Source organism: Eublepharis macularius, chromosome 10 (genome assembly GCF_028583425.1).
Source record: "Eublepharis macularius isolate TG4126 chromosome 10, MPM_Emac_v1.0, whole genome shotgun sequence".
NCBI classification, from domain to species: Eukaryota; Metazoa; Chordata; class Lepidosauria; order Squamata; family Eublepharidae; genus Eublepharis; species Eublepharis macularius.
Window position 1 is genome coordinate 32941790 of NC_072799.1, and position 22144 is coordinate 32963933.

The following is a 22144-nucleotide window of genomic DNA, read 5'->3' on the forward strand; positions in this document are numbered from 1 at the left end:
GCTTCCTGCCCAAGGCACTTTATTAAAAAGCAAGAAAATGGTGAATGATTTAACCCTCTGTTTTCTAATGCTAAACATACTTATTAAGAATTATGCAGAAATGTATAGAAACAGGCAGAGATTTCACAGAAAGAGAATACAATTTACGCGGTTGCCTTATATCAAATGAGACCATTTGTCCGTTTGGTTCAGTATTGTTTACTCAAACTGACAATGGCTCTCTGGCAGATAATTTTCCTGTTATCCTTTAACTCAGGAGATGCTTGAGAATAATAATCTTTTACATGCTAAGACACATGCTCTATGACTAACCTATGGCCCCACCCTCAGGAGCAAGTTCAGACCAATTCATTGGTTCTACTCTCTAACTGTTGTTTTAAACAAATACCTGTACCAGTTGTGAATGTCAAAGAAAAAAAAATCCTTCTTCTGAAAAAAAGAGTGGCCAGTTTCAAGATATATTACCTCTGGTTGATTAGCAATTTCTGCACTTGAGGTAGTCTGAGATGGTATATACATCCTAAAGGGAAGCTCTTTCTCTAGAATTATAGCAGATATCTATCACAATTTTAATATGCCCAGATGCAGGCTAAGGTTAAGACCAAATCACACAATCAAAGTGCCATGGTAAGTGAGTGAGGTCAGTGGATTTGGGCTAAATTCAACTCATCGTCTCCCAATCCACTTATAACCCTTCCCACATTTATTGTTCACTTGCAAATCTGCTGTAGGGAGTTATGGTAAATATGATTTGGATTAAGGGCAGCAACCACACAAGCAGTCTGCCAAACCAGCTCATATCGATTCTGACAACAAAGGTTACTTACCACATGAATTTGGTTATATAAATCAGTCATGGCTGGGTGGGTGGTAAGCACTGCACTGGGGTTTAATCCATAGTTAAGAGGTCGTATGAATGTTTCACCATTTGCCCAGGAGACCTCCAAAAGTCAATTAACAACATTATTGAGCATGAGCTGTGATCTGCAACAATCAGATACCATTTTGCTGAGGATTCAGAATTCACACATCCATTACCCTACATGTCACCATGTTAAACCATACATTGTTGAGTGTGAGGTTGACAACTATGGTCACGTCCATGACAACAGTGAGAAAATACTGTGTGGGCTCAGTCTTAAGCTGCAAACTTATACTCAGCTGCTAGGGAAGAAGTCCCATAAACATACTTCTGAGTAAATATGCTCAAGTGCATAGTGTCACTAAGACAAATAGTAAATATTAACAAAGATATCATCACCATCTATCTTGGGGGAATAAATATTTCTCAGTCTGGATGAGAAAATTGCCAATTAAATTAATTTCATTAATTCGGTTTAAGTTCTTTTGCCAAGATACTGGTTTCAGTTTTGAAGCAATCCTTTTATCAAAGTTAAAGACTCTCTAAATTGGGGTACCAAAGGTTCCCACTAATTTAACTGAACAAACTTAATAGAACATTTGCAATTAAATTGGTTCAGGTTTCTTGTGAATAAAAGCTGTAGCCATCTCATTGCCTCATTGTCTTCAGAAGTTACTGGAACAGGGAGAAGTAGTGAAAGAACTTCATGCCAATACCTCCATAGTTAGCTTAGCTTCAAAGCTATGAAACAGCAGAAATAAGAATTTGGGGTTAACTTTGGTATTCCATTAACTCGCACATTTTATTGCTGTGATTTCTCAAAAGAAAATATATCTGTGGAAACCAAGACAGGGCATAAAGAAAAAACAATGAGTATAAATTGCAAAAATGTACACAAGATAAATGAGGCTGGAAAGAAAAAAATCAGGCTAATGAAAGTTATACAACTAGTTACCGATTGATCACTTTAGGAAAGAGATGCTATTCGAGTTATATCCTCTTGCACTTACTCTTATTATGACAAAATTTTCCTTTTGTGGAAAGAAACCAAGTTACCACAATAACATGAGCTTTGAGCTGGTCTCAATAGGTAATGAACAGCTCAGTATTACTAGGTTTATATTTCAGATTATATAGTTCGTGTGACGCATTCCAAGTTTTTCACATACACTCTATCAGTAATTCTTACAATAGCTATGTTTTATCTCTTGGCTTCAGTGTGAATTACAAAAGCCACACAAGAAAGGCCATTCACAGACACGGTAGGGGTCTCTTCATGATCAGGAGACCACCCTTGTATGAAGCAAAAAACGGCTTTGTAAATGAATCCTAAGATAAAAGAACAAGCTCTGTTCTGTCATTGCTGTTTGGTGCTCCTACTCACACAACAGGAGGCTCCACTGTCCATGATGCTCCAAATATGTGCCCTCAAAAGTCTGTGTTTCTGTTTAAACATACTGAAACTGGAAAATACACGTGATGCCATATTCACACAAAATGGCAACTATATCTAGCTGGATTGTGTGTAGCATGCTGTTCCATTACATAAGGTTCGAGAGCCAAAATCATGACTGAACATGGCTACAGCCTGATAAGAAATGAGAATGCTTCAAAATGGATGGAAAGTTAGGAGCAGCTAAATGTCAGTTAAAGTGGTAAAGGTGGAGAAATGAAATCAGCCTGCTCAAGCCCCAAGACCTCATGAAATGCTTAAAGGGGAGCATTGGAGGATTATGGGATATTGTTCCAAATTGTCCCCCCATCTTGTGAGTTCACATGGATCCCTAGTTTAGTATCAACATATGATTGATGGGTTCAGAGTAGAGGTGGGCATGAACCGAAATACAAACCAAAGTTTGTCACGAACCTAGCTGGTTCATGAACAACGAACCAGTGGTTCATGGGAGCTCATTTCTCATGAACTGTAACAAATTTTAGCCTGGTTCATTTGGTTCATATTTTGGTTCGTTACTGCAGACAGCCTGGCACCAATCAATTAGTTTCCTAGGCAATAGGGGGATGGGCTCTTGAAGACCTTCTGCAGACCCAGAAGTGACGTTTTCATGAACTGAATGAACCGGTTCGCAAACCAGGGCAAAGTCATGAACGTTTGTGGTTCATGAAACGTGACGAACCATGAACTGCACAGTTTGGAATTTTCCCAGTTTGTGCCCATCTCTATTTCAGAGGGTAAAAAAAATGGGCTGGTGTAAAGCCATCTAAAAAGTTAGTGACTGACGTGACTTTTTAGTCAGAGACTTCCTAGCCTGTACCTCACTCTTCGCACCCCATGGCTTTCTGCATAATTTCAAAGATAATTTTGGACCTTCCTGGAGTTAACTGAAAACAGTTGCTCAGAGAGCAATATTTCATGTAGCCTCACATATTTGTCTTTCACTACTGTTTGTTTACAACCACAGGAATTACACTTACAAGGCCCAACAATCCCAGTCCTGGTTCTTTCTTGAAAATAAACCAGGATCATGTTGGCTTTTATCGTGTCAACTATGAAAATGAAACCTGGGCTGACTTAGCCAATATTATGATGAACAACCATCAGGTCAGTATGCTGCAAATAATTAGTAGTTACTTTATGGGATACCAAGTGAATGATGTTTTTTACCCATCAGGCACTAACTGATTTTCCTTTCCTTTTGCTCTCACTAGAATTTTTCTTCAGCTGATCGTGCTGGGTTTTTAGAGGATGCCTTTTCATTGGCCAGGTAGGTGTTATAACAAATTAATAAGAAATGTTCTGGGAAACTCAAAAAATGGCTCTCTGCTTTGTGACAATCTGATTTATGCTAATAAATAGGTTATTATACCACTGCTGTTGTGAGAATAAAAAAATTAGTTCACATAGGCATATTGCATTATTATTTATACCTTTCTATAATGAAGTTGTAAGTGGTCATACTTGCCCTCACGATATTAAGGCTTATGAACATGGCAATATCATAAGCCCTCCTGCTTGTGTGTTTAAAACACAGACATGCTGCTTGGCTAGGCAGGAGATGGAAAAATGCTGGAATGTGAGAAGTGAAGTAAGACTAAATCAATCCCACAACCTGGAGTTGTGCATAACCACTGAACAATGGTGGTCTCCAGAAGTACTTGAATGAATCCATTCACACACCTTTCCAATGCTATCCTTACCCACTTTCCTAACCTCACCTATCCAGCCACTGTGAGCCATCAAATAATCTTTTTACACCTTTAGTTCCTCTCAGGGAAACCAAATCAAACCTTCCTAGTTCATTGTCCCACCTTGAAGACAGTTCGCCAGCCTTATTGTCTCATCCCAGAGACAGTTTCCCAATCCTTTGTCCCACCCTGGGAAGAACCATTAAGGTATTTAGGGCAGAGACTCTCAGTCTCTGACTGTCCTGCCATGTGCTCAGTGTGTGTGTTCTCTGGACCTTCCACACGCCCTCAGATGGCATGTCTGAGCCCCTTCTCCCTCTCCTTGCCACGAAGTACTGGTCACTGAAGCTGCTCTTCCTCGGACATCCTCCATCCTCTGGACCTGGTAACTATAAGCCCACTTCTGCAGCTCTCTCTCTCCAACTTTCCTCCCTGTTTTTCTAGTCAGCTCTGTGTGTGTGCTGTGTGTTTTGAGTGCAATTGATCTGTAGTATTTTAAATAAAAAACCCTTTTTGATTGAATATCTGCCTGCTTATTGAAAGGGTTCTCTAGAGGAAGGGATCATCATATAAATTGGCACAAAAGATCCCAGTTACCCCCCTCTCGCAAGCATCTCCTTGTTGCTAATTCCCCCTACTTACAAGGCGACCTGCTCTTTGGGTAACAAAGTCTAGCTAGTCAGAGAAACATTTATGTGGGAAAAAATTGGGAACAACAAGATTTTCAGGGTGTTAAGAGCTCCTTTCTTCAGGCACGAGTCTGGAGGGAGCTCTGACTTTTGAAAGCTCAGAGCCTGAAAATCTTTTTGATCTCTAAGGTGCCACTGGACTAAAATCCTGTTGTTCTACCGCAGACCCACATGGCTACCCACCTAAACTAACCTACTCTGTCTCTTTTCTCTTAAGACAGCAGTTCTTTTTAGACTTACTTGAAAGTAAATGACATTGGACTGAGGGCAACTTACTTCTGAGTAAAGATGTCCAGGATCAGGCTGTCTGACCTAGTGAATGCTTTCAGAGGATCCTGCATTTAGATGGATGAGTCAGCATTCCTAATTGACATCTCAGATCGTTATGTGCTGCAATGTCAGCACTGACTCCTCACAGATGCCAGAAACAAAGTGCCGTATCCTCAAAGGACAACAGAAAAACATTCCGTCTGGTCATGTTTTTGCCAGCCTTCCCCCCCACCCCCACCCCGCATTGATCCTAAACATTTTCTTCAAGTTCTGACCTATATCTAAGTTCCACTCCTTCTGTTAATTACTCTCAGGCTTATGAGCTACATTATTTCCCCAATTCTTTTTATGGCTTTACTCTTCACATTCCTGAACCATCCACTTCTATTTAGGGGATAGAGTTGTGTGTCTTCCCAAAATATTATTGAGCCCTATATCGAATCAAAAGATAGTGTAAATTCAGATAAAGAAGAAAACACACACACTATATTTCAGAATTCAGTGTCTTTAACAGCTTTGCTTCTCCCGGATTGCACCTTTGGAGTAACCAGTTTTGTTTTGTTTTATTTTTTGTTAACAAACAAAACAAAATATAATCTAACCATACCAAAAAGTCAGGCCCCTGCCTTGTAACCACAGAGCTCTGTCCTGCTGCTTGAGAATCCTTACCTCCTTCTTCAGGAACGCACTTATTGTTCCAAATACAGTATACCTGTGTATCAGTCGAGACGTACTGCTGGTTCTGATTTCTGCTTTATACCTACTATGCTCCACACAACCTTTCTCTATTAGGAGCAGAGCCGCTCTCCAGAACAGAATATAAAGATGGGTGAGAGAATTAAGGCTGGTAGTCTTCTTGAGCACAAGTTTTTGAGTGGCTTGGCAAAGAAATTTAGAAGATACAGCTTCACCCTAACTTCCCAGCTTAGATTTTAGCTTTATTCATGGTCATACTCTTCTCCTTTAGAGTGGTAGGCCTTTTTTTTGTGGTCAAGTTGCAGTTGACTTATGGCAACTCCCATAGGATTTTCAAGGCAAGAGATGTTCAGAGGTGATTCATGTAATTTAATTGTTCAAACATAACAGGAAGGAGGTTCAGTAAAGGAACACCAAATGAAACAAGGAGGTTTATAATAATACAGACAAATAGGGACAAGGAGTACATACAATACAGACAAGAAGAACAGACAAATCTCCTTGCAGGGAAATTTCTCAGTTTTGGTGCCAGGTGATTTAAGTATAACTAGATTTATTAAACCAACATGTTAAAAAACACTCTTAGGGGCTATTCACAAAATGCAAAGTCCTCATTTCCACCATAGGTATTGATGGACATGCTTTGGGAGTTCCACAATTGGAACTCAATTCCTCAGCCCACATGGGCCAGATTTGGATTAGGACTGTGATACACAGGTAAAGGGAGTTTAAGTCTTCTTCCTGTGCTATATTCCCAACCTGAGATAGTCCCAGGGAGCATCTATTGATAATTATGTATGCATGTATGTTTCCCCAAGACTGGCTTACCATTTAATCAATCTTTTCTCTGTGCATGGAGCGTGGAAGACACTTGTCTTCCCCTCTATGTTTAACATATCTCAGACTTACTTTTTCTAGTAATATCCCTGAAACACTCTGCAAAATGATGGACCAGAATGAAGTACACAAATGAAGTAAATCGAAGCAAACTTATCAAATTAGTGTACATCATTTGGGAAGAGGGATCAACTCATCTCACCAAGTCTTTGGGGTTCAGGAATGGGGAGCATCTGGGATAAGAAAGAAAGCCCGATGGGGTGCCACATGAGAGCTGAACTATGGAATGGGCACATCCAAGCCATGGAGGTGGAAGGAACTAGATCTTCGCTGTGGCCCAAAGCACTCTTCCATCCAGGAGAGGGGACTACAGCTTGCTGGGCAATAAGACTTTATACTTGTGTGAGGTCCCATTCATGAGTATTAATAAGAAACAGATACGATTTTGAAAGCTGCCTATTCACATTTAAAAGCTGAGGCTGAAGGGTCTTTTGAGCTTCATTTAAGCAGCATAGAGACATTCCAATCCTACTTCTAACCTGTTGTTAGAAATTTAGTTGTATTTTTGTTTGTAGTAGCCAGGGCTGGATCAAGGGGGCAGGGGGGTAGTCTGCCCCCAGCGCCACCAAAGAGGGGGCGCTGGGCACAGCTGCCAGCCGCCGGGAGCGCGCCGGTGGCAGCGCCGGCAGCTGAGCAGCCGCCTGCGCCATTCGCCTGCCCAGCAGGACAGGGAGTTCATGGCAAGCTGGCCTCCCCCTCAGCCTGGCAGGTGAATGGTACGGAGAGCTGGGAGGCCACCCGCACCACTTGCCTGCCCCGCTGAGGGGGCAGCCAGCTTGCCACGCACTCCCTGTCCTGCTGGGCAAGCAAGTGGCACGGAGGGCTAGGAGGCCACCCACGCAATTCGCCTGCCCTGCAGGACAGGGAGCTCGCGGCAAGCTGGCCGCCCCCTCAGCAGGGCAGGCGAGTGGCGCGGGAGGCCTCCCAGCTGCCGGTGCTGCCGCCGCTCCGCTGGTGGCATGCCCACCCTGCACGATGTGCCGGGAGCACATGTGCGAAGGCAGCGTGAATTGGGTTGTCCCAGGCGCCAGGCGCCCTAGATCCGGCCCTGATAGTAGCAGCGGAGTTACTTAGTCAGAAGCATTTAACCCCAATGTACATTAATTAGTCTTCAGACAAATTCTAGAAAGATATAACTTACAGTTTTATTGAGGTAGATTCCATCCACAGCAATATCTTGGAGTAAAGAGTGAAAGAGTCCTAATCTAAAGAGTTACTTTCCCTATTACTAAACCATGGCCTGAGATAGGCAGTGAGGCTGAAAGTGTGGGTTTGTTGACAAGGCCTTCATGGCAGGAGCTGAGAGAATCACATCCTCCTTGGAAGACCATGAGGGGGGGGGGGGAGAGAGAGAGAGAGAGAGAGAGAGCAGTCTTCCAAGAGGCACAGAGACAGAGGAGGAGTCAGGAGGCGTTCCCATCTTAGACAAAAGAGAAGCAGTTTACTTGGCTAGAGTTACACATGCATTCAGAGAGACATGCAGGGCCAACCCGCCCACAATGCCCAAGGCATGCTGAGTCGCCTGTTCCAGCACCTGTCCCATCACTGTCTTCTGTGCACTGTAGCACTTTTGTATACTGAAAAAGCAACTTATGTGTTAGATGCAACTCAATATAGTCTATTCACTCTTCGGTTCTTTGATCTAACTCTACACGCTGGTGTTCAGTGTAGCAGCCCCCAGATGGACACACCCATTAGAAAGAACACACTAATTCAATGTATAATCAGTAATAAATTAGACAATTCCCTATATTGTTATTCTTAAATAAAGCAGAACTTAAAGCTTCTTTCCCTTTTTTCCCTTAGGGCTGGACTCCTGGGTTATGCTTATGCTTTGAACCTCACAAAATATCTACAATATGAGGAAGAATACATACCTTGGCATAGAGTCATAGCAGCAGTATCCTATATTGGAAGCATGCTGGAAGATGATCATATTCTTTATCCCAAGTTTCAGGTAGAATTTTTGCCAATGAAATTTTTATGTGGGAGAAATATATGCTGCAATAAAACAAACAAAGCCTACCTCTAGTGCAGTCTTACTGAATTCCTACAGTGGGAAGCTTGAATGTACTTCGAAGGCACTATTCTTTATGAGCTATTATGGAAAAATAATAATCAGTTGGATCCAACCAGCTTTTCTGCTGATGAAAAATGAGAGGTCCCTTTGTTCATGAGAAAAGCTATCCCGGGGAATCATGAGATCTGCATAGACAAAAGCCACGTGGGACAGGGGCTATGGAACGGTGGTAAAGAATAGGTAAAGAAGTTGGCTGGATCTAACCCAGTGATTTCACCATAACACACCAAATCTCCAAGTTGTTTCTGCCTAATTTCTCCCAAATATTTGCTCAAAATTTTTCGCTGTTTTCATCTCACTTATTACCCAGTATGAGTCCAAGTGGCCATTATATTTGGTTCAATGATAATTTACTTTTCCAAATGCAGTCACTGCAGGCCTGCTTTGTCGAGGAGTGAGGGGGCTCTTTAATCCCTTACCTTCCCTGCCATTTTCCCACTGCCTCCCAAGACACTTGTATCTCCACTGGGGAGAATTTATGGGTATGGAGTCCTCTGTTTTTCCAATTTTAAAAACAAATTGTAAAACAAGCTTTATACTGCTGTACTGTTAGCTATGTTTTGAGTCACAATGGGCTTCACAATAGTCACTGATACTGTGCTTATCTTTCAGGAATATTTTCGTACCCTAGTCAAACACATTGCAACTCAGCTGGGATGGGACAATAAAGGAAGCCATATCGACAGGTGAAGCCTTCATTTCACCCAAGAGGACAAATTGTGTTTGCAGAACTTGTTTGTCAGATAATTCTTGATTCTAAATATGCTGTACGCTTCACATTCCATTCAAGCTCATCAACAATCCCTTCTCTATTGGAAAGAGATTAAAGTTGTTGGGAAAGATTTCAGTCTTGTACACAGTTTAGGATGCTTAATTTCCATTACTGTGTACAGGAAGTCAAACTCTTTAGCGTTAAGGAGACAATCAGTTCTAAATGGTTGATCAGTTCTTTACAGCTCTTTAGCATTAATGAGCTGTTTCACAATTAAAACATTTGAATCTTCTCTATTTAGAATGCTCCCTTTTATGGTGCAGCATATGCTCCTGAAGGTGTCTGTAGAATTTTGTTCCAAAACAAACCTCCAAAGTCGATTTACACATGCAGACCTAGTGTTACAAATCCTTTTGATTTAGGCCAAATAATTTACATTATTTAATATATAAAAATTAAAACCTGGTTTTTCTTCCCTTTCCAGTCTTCTCCGTGTGTCTGTTCTAGAATTTGCATGCAGCATGGATGATCCGGAGGCTTTGAATAATGCATCTAGTTTATTTAAAGACTGGCTGAGTGGAACAAGGTAAAATATTTGCTTCAGCTTTTCATTCAAAGAAATGCATGGCAAACACGTGTAAAATAGGTCAACTATGTAACCAATAGTATTATTTTTCAAATGTAGTCTGGATGTAAATCTCCGCCTCCTGGTGTACCGCTATGGAATGCAGCACTCCAGCAATGAGGAAGCCTGGGATTACATGTTTCAGAAGTATCAAAATACAACATTAGCTCAAGAAAAGGAAAAGTTGCTGTATGGCCTGGCATCTGTGAAAAATGTTGCTCTGCTGAACAGGTAAAATAAGCCAATGATTGATTTTTTGATAAACACAATTCCACTGGTGAGCAAATTATGGCTCTGGGGTCTGCCTGAACTCCAGAACCGTTTTGCTTATCTCTCAAGCTGCTTCATGCTATGTAGGGAGAATCTGCTTAACATGCTTTAGTGAACCTATGCACCTGAAAAATGGTTAGTCATTAAGAGCTGCAGAGTGAGAAAGTGGCTGCATCTGGGTCTCTCTCTCTTTGGATGCTCTGAGCTGGATACCAGCTCTTCCTGTTTCTATCACTAGAGCCCCCAAACATAGGTGGAGACACAGATGTGGACTTTACACTGAAAAACTTGATCACCCTACACTATACCATTCTCTCATGTTTTCATTTCATGTACACTGAAGAACAGTGAACATTTGGGGTTCCTCAGTTAGAAGGTCAGTGATAAACATGTTTCCCTGAAAGATAGCTTGCCTACCACTACCAACCTTCCCCTGTGCAGCTGCAGGGAGTGTTGGAGGTTGCAAGGAAGTACACATTCTGTTCACATATGGATGGTTTTAGGTGGGTAGCCATGTTGGTCTGCAATAGAACAGCAGGATTTGAGTCCAGTGACACTTTATCTTGTAAAATCTTGTTGGTTTCTACAGTGCCACTGGACTTATGTGGTAACAGTGCCTGAGGCCTGAGGGCAGGAGGAATTGAGAAGATACATTTATGGTGCCCCAGAATTATCTGATATGTAATGATTCTTTGCCAGGAGTTCCTCAGCAGACCAATAGATAGGGAAGGAGCTCCTGAAAGTAAAGTTGCTATATCTATACCATATTTTAATGAAATTATTCCCAACCATGGAAGGGAGGCATTGCTTAGAACAGGCACATGGAACCTAATTGTCTCTTTTAAAGCAATGCATTAACCACTAAACCACAAGGCTGTGTGAAGAATGATCAGTCTCTTCAGTGATCATTTGGTACAGGTAGTAGCTTCTAACTGGAAAAAGGTCAGACGTTTATTTATACCAAATCTTGATGAAAACTCTGTATCCCAGCCAATGATCACTCAACTTTTAAGAGCTTTATTTAAAAGTTATTTAAAATCAGTCTAGTTATTTTTGAACAGGTTAAATAAACCAGAATCACAATTATACAGAAAATACTAGCAGATGTAAATGCATACATGTCATCCCTTCTCCTCCCTAGCCTGCATTTAAAGATAAAATGCAATTTCTAAAATTCTTACCAAGCCTTTTCAGAAAAAATTAATCTCACTGCAGCCCAGATTTGAGTGATTTGGGGGGGGGCGGGGTTAGGGTGTGATTATCCGATATAGACATAATTACGTGAGCCTCACATAACTTCCTCAAACTATCGAATTCATTTTCCCTAGAGGCATGTTAGATATCTCTGAGCATCCCCCAGAATAATAGTTACAAACTCTGTTCCATTTGTTCTAGGATTTATTCTGGGCACAAGCCCACAAGCTATTCCTCTCAAGGCTGAAAGCTGTAAGTTAGCTAGAACAGTGTGGGCGGGGGGGGGGGGGGAGGATGCGTCTTTGCAGATCTATGCAAGAACCTAAAAGCAAACTCTCAGGCCTATTGTTTCTTAAACAATGGCTTCAAGTTAAACTCTGCAAAAGTGTGATATATCTCTGGCAAGAATTTATTTATTTATTAAGATTTTGGTAAGAATCTACTGTGCCATAGTGCCATATGTGCATATGGCACATATGTGCCATACTGTGCCATATGTGCATAGTGTTGTGCCATAGAACCAGTATAGTGGCTAGAGTATCTTATTTGGATCTGAGAGGCCCAAGTTTGAATTCCCACTCTGCCATGGAAGCTTTTCCATCTTGGGCCAGTCACATTCTCATAGCCTAACCTACCTCATAGGGTTGTTGTGAGGATAAAATGAAGAGAGGAGAATGAGGTGAGCCACATTGGGTTCTCATAGGGGAGAAAGGCAGGGTATAAATAAAGTAAGTAAATAAATAATGCAATGCATTTATTCCGTTTCTTCTCATATGGTTTCTTGCTAATCTTAAACAAGGACAGTACTTTACTGAAGGGCTACAACTGTAACACATATCATGGAATTTAATTTCCCTCACATATCTATTGTATGAATCTGATTCCAGATGATTACAACTTTTATATTGCCTTTATTTTTATTTTTATTTTTTAAGAGCAAAATTCTGGTCATCATGGTTGCAGCTTCAAGTAGGGTTGCGCTATAATGGGAATTATCATCCCCAGTGAAACACGCCTCTATACCTCACAATGTTTTGACAATTTTGAAGAGAAGCTTCAAATGGGGCAAAAATATTTGCAGCCTATCTTTCCCCACGGATCTCTGTTCAGAGCAAGGGCAATGTCCTCACTCTAAATTCGCTTCATAAAGTGGCTAAATCACACTGGCTATGTGCAGGGTTTTTTTCCAGCTGGAACGCAGTGGAACAGAGTTCCGGAACCTCTTGAAAATGGTCACATGGCCGGTGGCCCCGCCCCCTGATCTCCAGACAGAGGGGAGTTTAGATTGCCCTCCGCGCCGAGGGCAATCTAAACTCCCCTCTGTCTGGAGATCAGGGGCGGGGCCACCGGCCATGTGACCATTTTCTCGGAGGGCAACCCACTGAGTTCCACCACCTCTTTTCCCAGAAAAAAAGCCCTGGCTATGTGACAGCTTAACACTGTGGGATCCCTGAATGGCTCAGATTATACAGTGGGAAAGAAACAGAGCTGGAAAAGCAGCAGAGAGTATAAAATGTGAGAACTGCATACACTATTCCGAATCTGTGGAGAAAAAGTATGAAAAAATGTTATAGGTGATCAATAGGTTAAATGAGGAATCAATCTATCGGCAGAAAAAAAAATACTGTGAACAGGGTAGGAAAACTCTGAAGGCACAGTTAAAGGGATTTAAGAAACATTGAGCTCCCTCAAAATCTCCCCTGCCCTGTTCACTGCCAGATATTGAATACTGCCCTAGAATTAAGTGAAGGCACGATCTTCTAAGAGTGGAAATGCACATTGCATATTTCCTGGGGACATGCAAGTGCAGGAGTTTATAACTGGTCCTCAATTCACATGCAGGCTGTTCTTGCTTGGTGCATGTGCATGTCGCTTTCACAGGAGCTCCATTTGTGTGATTCCATCTGCTAGGCTGTCCAGACGGCAGATCGCTGCTAGAACAAGCACTGTAGGCTCCTTTGACTTGCCAATTTGCATTTCTTTAAGGCGTAAGGAAGTGTCAAGATCTACATTTAAGTGAATTGAAATGGGAGGTGGGGGAAACTGGGATACTTTTAGCAGTTGAGGAGGAACTGATATCTAAGGCATAAATGTATTCACGCTGAGCAAATTGAAGTGTGCCTGTGTGAACTAGTGCACGGAAAGTTGGAGGGGAGACGCATGAAATGAGGTTCACTTGAGCATCCCTAGGTAGTTAGTAAGGTGTCTTTCCATCCTAAGTTCTCTGATAGTAGAGGGCTAGCTGGAAGAAGAGAGCCAGAGTGGTGTAGTGGTTTGAATACTGGCCCCGTAAGTGCTAGGTTCAAATCCCCACTCACCCGTGAAGTTTACTGGATTAACCTTGGGCCAGTCGCTTTTTCTCCTCACACAGTTGTTGCAGGACAATGGAGGAGGGGGAAACCATTCAGCCACTCCCAAGCTCCCAATACAGAAGAAGAAAGTCTTCTTCAGGCACTCACTCTCTTCCCACAGATCTAACCTCAACCCTCATTCATGTACTTGTTTCTGAACAACACCTTCCTTTCTGGGATAATGTGGTTTTCTGACTAGGATGCTCTGAGTACCTTCACTTATATCAAATAAGCTGTTTGCTTTCCTGCTGAAGCCAGAGTGAATTTGACTCTAATATACCAAATGTCATTTGATCTCAGGGTTAAACGTTTGCATAATTTCTGTAATTTACATGCAGTGAATTTGCAGGACTTTGGTTCTAACTTGCAATAAATTTGCAGGTCCAATCTTAGCACTGAAAGTCACCTAGAAAAGTCCCGCTTGAGGATCAAGCCCCCTTTTATTAAGCATTATTTAATTGCACATGCTCCAATCCAGCAAAGTTTGCCCATGGATGCAGAAGTCCAAGTATGCATTTGCCTCACCACTCTCACAAGAGATGGAGGGATATGTTCTGCATCTACCAGTCTTAGGTGCACATATGGCTTTAGTTCCAGTCCAGAGATCAGCAAACACAACAGCAGATGCACAAGAAAGAGATTAGGAAACTTTGCATGCACATGCGCGCGCGCACACACACACACACACTCCTCCACAACAGTTGATGGGTACTGCAAAGGTTGGCCACCCATTTGGCAGTGGACAGATTCTGCTGCTTGTAGATTCCCCACACCAGGACCATAATCCATCCCTTCCTAAATAATTAAGCATTTCAAAAGATAACATCTGCAAACATCACAGTCCGTCTGGTCCTATGCCTTCTACTCACCATTCTCATTACATCCTTCCAGAGTTTCCCTTTGAAGATCCTGACTTCATGAACAGAAGATATGGAAATGGTTAAAATAAACTTGCCTATTTCTTAAAAATCCACCTTGACAAATGCATATTTTGAGACATAGTTTATGGCTCCTTTTCTAGCAACTCTAATGAGATAATCATCATCTATAATTGCTTCATATTTGATTGCTTCTAGATTTTTAAATCAAATCAGCGAAACCAATCTCATTAAAAGTCAAGATGTGTTCACTGTCTTGAGGTACATTTCCTACAACAGCTACGGCAAAACAATGGCTTGGGACTGGGTACGACTCAACTGGGAATATTTAGTCGGCAGGTATGTTAATAGGTTCTCAGAATGGTCAGCTTTCCTTGCAAAGCTTCTTGTGTGTTTAATTTTTTACTTCAGCTAAATGTTAGTACTTCATAGTACTTTTTGCCACATGCCATCAGAGCTAAAGATAAAATTGATTCATTTTTGTTCTTGTGAAAGCAAGCAAACCTTATGAGTCATGTTGTTTGCATAATAAATCTAGGAATAATGTTTATGTAGCCAGTCCAAGACATTTTGCCACATGAGCCAACAGATGGTCTTGAGAATCCTTGCAATGACACAGATAGTCCATGGCTAAAAATCAAAAGCATGTCTTTTTAATCTAGACTAAGAGGTCTGAGCTTGGGGTTTGATGGAAAGTTATATATATTGTATTGTCGAAGGCTTTCACGGCCGGAGAACGATGGTTGTTGTGGGTTTTCCGGGCTGTATTGCCGTGGTCTTGGCATTGTAGTTCCTGACGTTTCGCCAGCAGCTGTGGCTGGCATCTTCAGAGGTGTAGCACCAAAAGACAGAGATCTGAGACACTGAGAGATCTCTGTCTTTTGGTGCTACACCTCTGAAGATGCCAGCCACAGCTGCTGGCGAAACGTCAGGAACTACAATGCCAAGACCATGGCAATACAGCCCGGAAAACCCACAACAACCATCAGTCATACATATTATTAGGAAAGGGGTTTGGAACTTCAGGGAACTGGTCACACGTTCCCTCTCCAGGTTCTAGAGTTAACAGATGAGCAGATTTCAGATTCTCAGGCACTCCTGGGTGAGATGTTTTATAAAATAACAAGGGCAAAGAATTAAACATCTTAGCCTGACAATTTTACAGCGCATGACTGACTGCACAGAACTGAAGCCCTGCTACAGATGGCATGCAATACCTTTGTAAGGCCAAGTTATTTAAAGTACTGACTTGATTCCAGGGAAAGAATAGCGTCTTACCAAATGCTTTTTACTATCCTTTTCTAAGTGATTTTCCTCAAGTCAGTTAAATAATAAAGAGCATAATATTCTAAAAATCAGAGTGTTACAATGATTCAGTAATCTTATTGTATTAGGGTCTGATTAGATGATACATTGACAGTGCAATCCTAAGCAAAGTTACTCCAGTCTAAGCTCATTTATTTCAATGGGCTTAGACTGGAGTAACACTTCTTAGGATTGCACTGTAAATATAAGTTGGGTTGGGTTTCCCACACTTTTAATGCTAACCATTTAACATATTGTCTAATCAGGCCTTTAGATTAATAAGGCTTGAAGTAGGATATCTATGTTTTACCTTTTCGTTGTTTTCCTAGATACACTCTCAATGACAGAAACCTTGGCCGTCTCATATCAAGAATAACAGACTCATTCAACACTGATATCCAGCTTTGGCAGGTAGGTATGGATATATTTTCAGCCACAGAGTAGTAAGCCTATGTGAATCTTAAAGATTGGGCTACCAGTCCAAGTAAATTCATATTTATGGACTTGAGAAATGTAAAGCTATATGTTGGATCTAGCCAGCTTCTCTCCTTGCTGTATTATCCCAACCTGGCTTTTGTCCCATGATCTCCAGCATAGCCTTTTTAGTGGTCAAAGGGACTCCCGCCTCCCTTTTTGACCAATGGAAATCAGGTTGGATCCAACTTAAGAGTAAATACCAAACTTTTTTAGTGAATCTAGAGTTATCTAAATTTCTGCCATACAAGCATCTCCACAAGAATTTTTTTTTAACCAGATACACACACACCATTTTATTCAAATAGTTTAGACATTCTCCAGCCTACATATACACACCCCACACACAGGCATATGTCATTCTTGTGCTGCATATATATTCTGTTTCTAGGACTAAAGTTGGAGGTTTGTTTGGAATTTTTGAAGACACTCATGAAAATGTGTCTGTGCAAATGTGTCTGTGCACCGAGCCAGCAGCTGTGAGCAGCTTTCTGAGAACAAGGTTGACCGATGCCGGTCCCTTAGTGCATGACTTTGCATAAACTCTGAAACTGACTGCAGACAGTAGTCAAGCACTGGCTGGTTTAAGCTTTCTGTAAATTGCTCCCCTTGACTGATAAGCCATTTGTGCATCTTGCATTAGCACAGTTCCCACACAGCAGGAAGCAGAAGAAAAGGCCACAAAACATGTTCCATGCTTTACCAGGAATGATGTTGCATAGGACAGTCCAGTTCTGACATCATTCCACACCCCAATGCAAATACAGTCATGCCAGTTTGTGGCAATGATCTTATAGTTTCAGTCAACACACAGCCAATGTGCAGCAAAGCCAAAGTCAAAACAAAGGTTGCACAGGAATATACTGGCATGCAGCTCATGTGAAACCAATGGATAGATTTGCTCGGTGCATTCGTTCCTACACAATTATTCAATAGCTTATCTCAGCTGCCCTCTGGGTATGGCTGTTTCTTGAACTGGTACAACATCTGTACAGGCACTGAGAGTAGCAGAAAGTGGGAGGCACATGGCAAGGCAGCTAGGCAGTTACAGCAGAGCATTGATGGCAGATGGTACAATGTGAATATCAGGATCAGAAGACAAGAAACAAAATAACATACTAACGTTCAGCAAATAGCCAGGATGGAACAGTGTCCCTTTGGGTTTTGCTGCTTGCCTGTATAGATATAAAGGCAACATTTGATGTTATAGATTAGACTGATGTGTTCCATGTGGCACGGTCTTAATTATGAAAAGGCATTGGGGCAGCTAGGGAATGTGTCATATTGAAGCAGTTGTGCAAGATGGCCCTGTGTTTTGAAGGGTTACGGTGCTGTGATACAGTACTGCAATAGCCACTTGCTCAGAACATGTGGTCATGTGGTGGTTAGCATGCCAGACTCGTGATCCAGGTGAAAATTCCTACTTAGCCATGAAGTTTACTTGACTTCTATGGACTCGAAAGGGTATAAATCTGCACGGGGTTGCAACTGTTGATGACCTCAGCCATGCTCTCTCAGGCCAGCGTACATCATAGTGTCACAGTGAGAATTAAAATGGAGACGAGGACTGTTTATTGTGCCCTGAGTGTCTAGAAATATAACAGATAGGATGGATTTGTGGCATGATCATATGAGGGTGCAGGACACCTTTATGTGAAGGGATTCCAACAGGACATGAGTTTTCTTCCCTGCTCGCCCCTCAGTACATAGCATAGCATCAGTAGGTGTTCTCCTGCATACTAAGACAAGCAGAAAGCTAGCCAAGCCACAGTGTTTCTGGCTTTTGGTTGCACCAAGTTGGATCTTGAGTTGTAGTGCTCAGAAAGTTGTATGAGGATATAGAAAACATGCATAGATCTCCCATTCCTTACAATGCCCAGGCAAGATGCTTCTCTGTGTGTGAAGGGTAGAAGGAGAAAAATAGAATAAAACTCATTTGGGACTTGTAGCTTCCATACCGTTGGAAGGAAATATTGTATCCCTTCAATCCTGCAAACCTGGAATACGCGTAAGTCTCATGGCTGACAAGTTCTATGACTAATGCCTGGTTTTCTTTTCTTAAGATGGAATCTTTCTTTAAAAAATATCCTAATGCTGGAGCTGGAGCAGCATCCAGAGACCAGGCTCTTGAAACGGTGAAGAGCAACATTGAATGGCTAAAGGCCCACAAAGAAGAAATAGCAGCCTGGCTGACCAGTTAAGAGTGAACACACCTTGCATAAAATTCCTTGCATTTATTGCCCCGTACACAAACTCTTTAGGACTTTATATTCGAAGCACAACAAATGGGGGACTTGTATTGGTCTTTTATTGGGGTCCTGAAAACAACAAACACTCCCATTTGCAAACAGTAATTTATTTAAAAGTTTGCTCCAGGTAGCCAGATTGGCATCCCTTGACCCTGGAAACCTTCCTTGTCACCAGTATCTTTGATCTCATTTATTTTTGTGGGATGAATTGTGTGTGTAAAATGATCATGTGGCATTGCTAATGATAGGGTCAGGGTCCTAGCTTTGTTCCAGGCTATTTATGTTTGCATTTTGGTACAAAACCTCTACATTTATTCCATATAGTCAGGATGCCCTTCCAAATATAACTTAGTAGAAATCCATTCTGCAGTGAAACTTTTGGCTCTAACTCCATTAAAAAAATGATGTAGAAACATTTTCTCAGATAGCTGATGTTAACTAGGAAGTGAAATCACAGCCAAAACAACTGGGCTTGAACTTTGCCCATCCACTGCCGATCAACATGGCTACTCACCAGAAACTAATGTGCTCTTGTTAAACAAGCCTTCAGAATGATGTTCTTCACCATGTGCACAATTGTGTGCGCAAAATGTATTGGGCTGGATCCGAAGTTTAATTTCTGTTCATGGAAAGATGCTTCCGTCAAGTGAAGAGAACTTTCCCCCCTTCCCCTTCCCTCTGCAGCTCACTGAGCTCCCACGAATGGTCTGCTCCCCCCAGGGGCAGCATTTCCGGTCGTTCAGTGGACTGCATTGGGAAGGAAGAGGGAGAGAAGTTAAATGGCGTGCCTTCTATTAATGGAAAATTAAGTCTGTATGCAACTCATGATTTCCAAATAGATTTTTGTTTCCAGTCATTTTTGATCTCATAAATTTGGCATGCTGCTGAACAGAAACTTGAGAGCAGAGCAATTTTACAGTCTGGACTTAATAGTCTTAAAGGGTGATATAAGTAAATGGTGATATATACATATAATCAGAGGGTTGGAAGGGACCTTCAAGATCATTTAGTCCAACCTCCTGCACAACACAGAAAATTCACAACTACACTCCCAGCGACCCCTACTCCATGCCCAGAAGATGGCAAAACACCATCAGGATCCCCAGCCAAACTAGCCTGGGGAAAATTGCTTCCTGACCCCAACATGGCAATTGCCACTACCCTGGGTATGTAAGAAGGGGCCATGCAAATGAAGCATAAATGCAAAGTGGTGACCTGTCTTTGGGAGCTGTGCTGAACTCTGAAGTCCAGCCTGATGGCACCCATGCAACTAACCAACAAGGAACACTGTCTGGTCAGCGCCCTCGAGGGCTGTTGCCAGTCCATGGATAACAGACCAATGATCTGACTGCCAGTTTTCTGTCTTCCTATCGCTCCGTTCCCACATGGAACTGCATGCGGCAGGGAGATAAGAGTATACGCAAAACAACCTAAAGCAAACACATGTTCTCTCTGGCCCTGGCTAGTACTTGGCTGGGTGACCACCAAGGAAGCTCAGCATCACTATGCAGAGGCAGGCAATGGCAGCCTCCCTCTGACCATCTCTTGCCTTGAAATCCCCACAGGGTGGCCATAAGTTGGCTGCAACTTGACTGCATAATAGTGAAATGATGAGGATGATGGACTAAATTCTTTACACTGTGATTCTAAGTGCTTTAAACTAACAAAACCAAAAATCATGCCTGGTCTACCAAGCACTGTGAAAATATCACCCAAACCAGCCATTCCTGTGGCAAATAATTCCACCTGCCAGCCGTTATGTTAAGAGCTGCTCACCCCATTGGTTGTGATAATTATGCAAAGAACCTTCATACTTTTGCCAGCAGTTGGCAGAGACGTCTGGTTGGGGTCATGGAGATTCTCAGTTGATGGATTCAGCGTACACAATAAACAACTGCGAACATTGTGTTTGAGAGCAACTGTTTGGGGTAGCAAAACTCTGTGGTGAGAACAGCGCACGTGCTGACCCCAAGCTCCATGTGCTTGTAATCTGAGTGCCAAAATGATCTTGTATCGTTTGTGCTATTTTTAAGTCACTCTGGGAAAAAAAATTGCACTTTCTAATTTTAAACACTGATTTGTTCTCCTCTTAGAAGGACTCTATGAACGTGTTCCAAAGCTGCAGAAAATAAGCAGCAGTATCGCTTGGCTTGTCCTTCCTACATTTCCTTTCCGAAGTGCAATATTTCACTGCTGCAGGACTGCCTTTGAATGTTAATCCAGACAGTCGGTGCCAAATGCAGCTGCCAAGCTCTGAACTGGGGACGGGTGTGTGTCCAGAAGGCACATCAATAATTACTGAATCAGTGGGCTTCTGGGTACGGCCCAAGGTACTGTTCTTTTACCTGCAGGGCTCTTCATAGTCCGGATCTGATTTTGCTATGATGTGAAGGATTTAGAAATGGTCTGTGATGATTTGTGTTAAACTGAAAAATTAATCTAAAAGAGATGAAGTTGTTTCTAAACTTCTCAGGGACTGAGAGTAGGATTTAATCACAGATGATTACAAGGACCTGTCCAAAGCTACACAGCATCGTAGCGTTTGAGTGTGGGTCATATTCAGCCAAACTTTGCGTTCCATCCACTGCAGCATGCTGGCTTTCCATCATAAGAATGAGAAAGCCCCCCCACCACCACCACTACACACACACAGCATGTGATTTTAAATGCTGGTGCCCCATTTTCCATTTTGATAATACAAATTTGTTGAATGAAAATGAAGGTAGGGATAATAGCACAATTTTAGTAGATAAACAAAGAGAGGAATTAACCAATGGGGTGCACTGCAGAGTGCAAGTATTTTCAGTTTGACCCTATGATGTATCATGATGTATTAAGAGCAGCCTCTAGTGGCATACTGAAGTCATTGCAGCCAATTAAAAAGCCACACAAACTTTCGCTGTATGTCATGCAGTCTTAAGACATGCTAACCGGGGCTGGAGAATTCATGAAACTGGGATCTTTTGGTTGACTAGAATGCCTGTGTGGATGGAGATAATAAAATGCCCAGTGTTTGTTAGTCATTTAAAGCTTCAGGGCTTGGTATTTAATGTTTCCAAAGATCTCTGTATGGACAGATGTAACTCTGGTGACATAGCAAGAAATAAACACATTTTTATGATATTGCTTGCCAACACAAATCTCTGGTTTCCCATAGTAGTAACATATATTAAGAAAAAAATGTAGGTACCCAAGAGTAATATAGTAACTCGTTATTAGGGCCAACCCAATGATCACAAAATGAGTGCAAGCTTGAAAATTCCCCTGGACTCCTCATCAGACTAGATGTTAAGTACAAAATTAGTAGTGGGGGAAGTGAAGAGAAAAGAAGATGCTTCAGGGCATGATTGAAAAGCCTATGAGAAAGCTGAAACCTCTTGTCATCTTGTAACAGAGACAACAGACAGCAGAAGGTACTACAAAAGTTATGAATATTGGTGTTGGGTGT

At 41.9% G+C, this 22144-nt stretch overlaps 1 protein-coding gene across 1 annotated transcript in view; it reads left to right on the forward strand.

Moving 5' to 3' along the window:
• ENPEP (glutamyl aminopeptidase) overlaps positions 1-21819 on the forward strand; it is an 83531-nt gene extending 61712 nt beyond the window's left edge. Inside the window, exons 12-20 of the mRNA XM_054990714.1 lie at positions 3283-3422; positions 3530-3585; positions 8365-8515; positions 9251-9324; positions 9835-9936; positions 10036-10206; positions 14867-15007; positions 16303-16384; positions 18511-21819. Coding sequence (XP_054846689.1) covers positions 3283-3422; positions 3530-3585; positions 8365-8515; positions 9251-9324; positions 9835-9936; positions 10036-10206; positions 14867-15007; positions 16303-16384; positions 18511-18648 — 1055 coding nt within the window. The 3' untranslated portion in view covers positions 18649-21819. The remainder of the gene's footprint in view (positions 1-3282; positions 3423-3529; positions 3586-8364; positions 8516-9250; positions 9325-9834; positions 9937-10035; positions 10207-14866; positions 15008-16302; positions 16385-18510) is intronic.
• Positions 21820-22144: the final 325 nt, after the last annotated feature.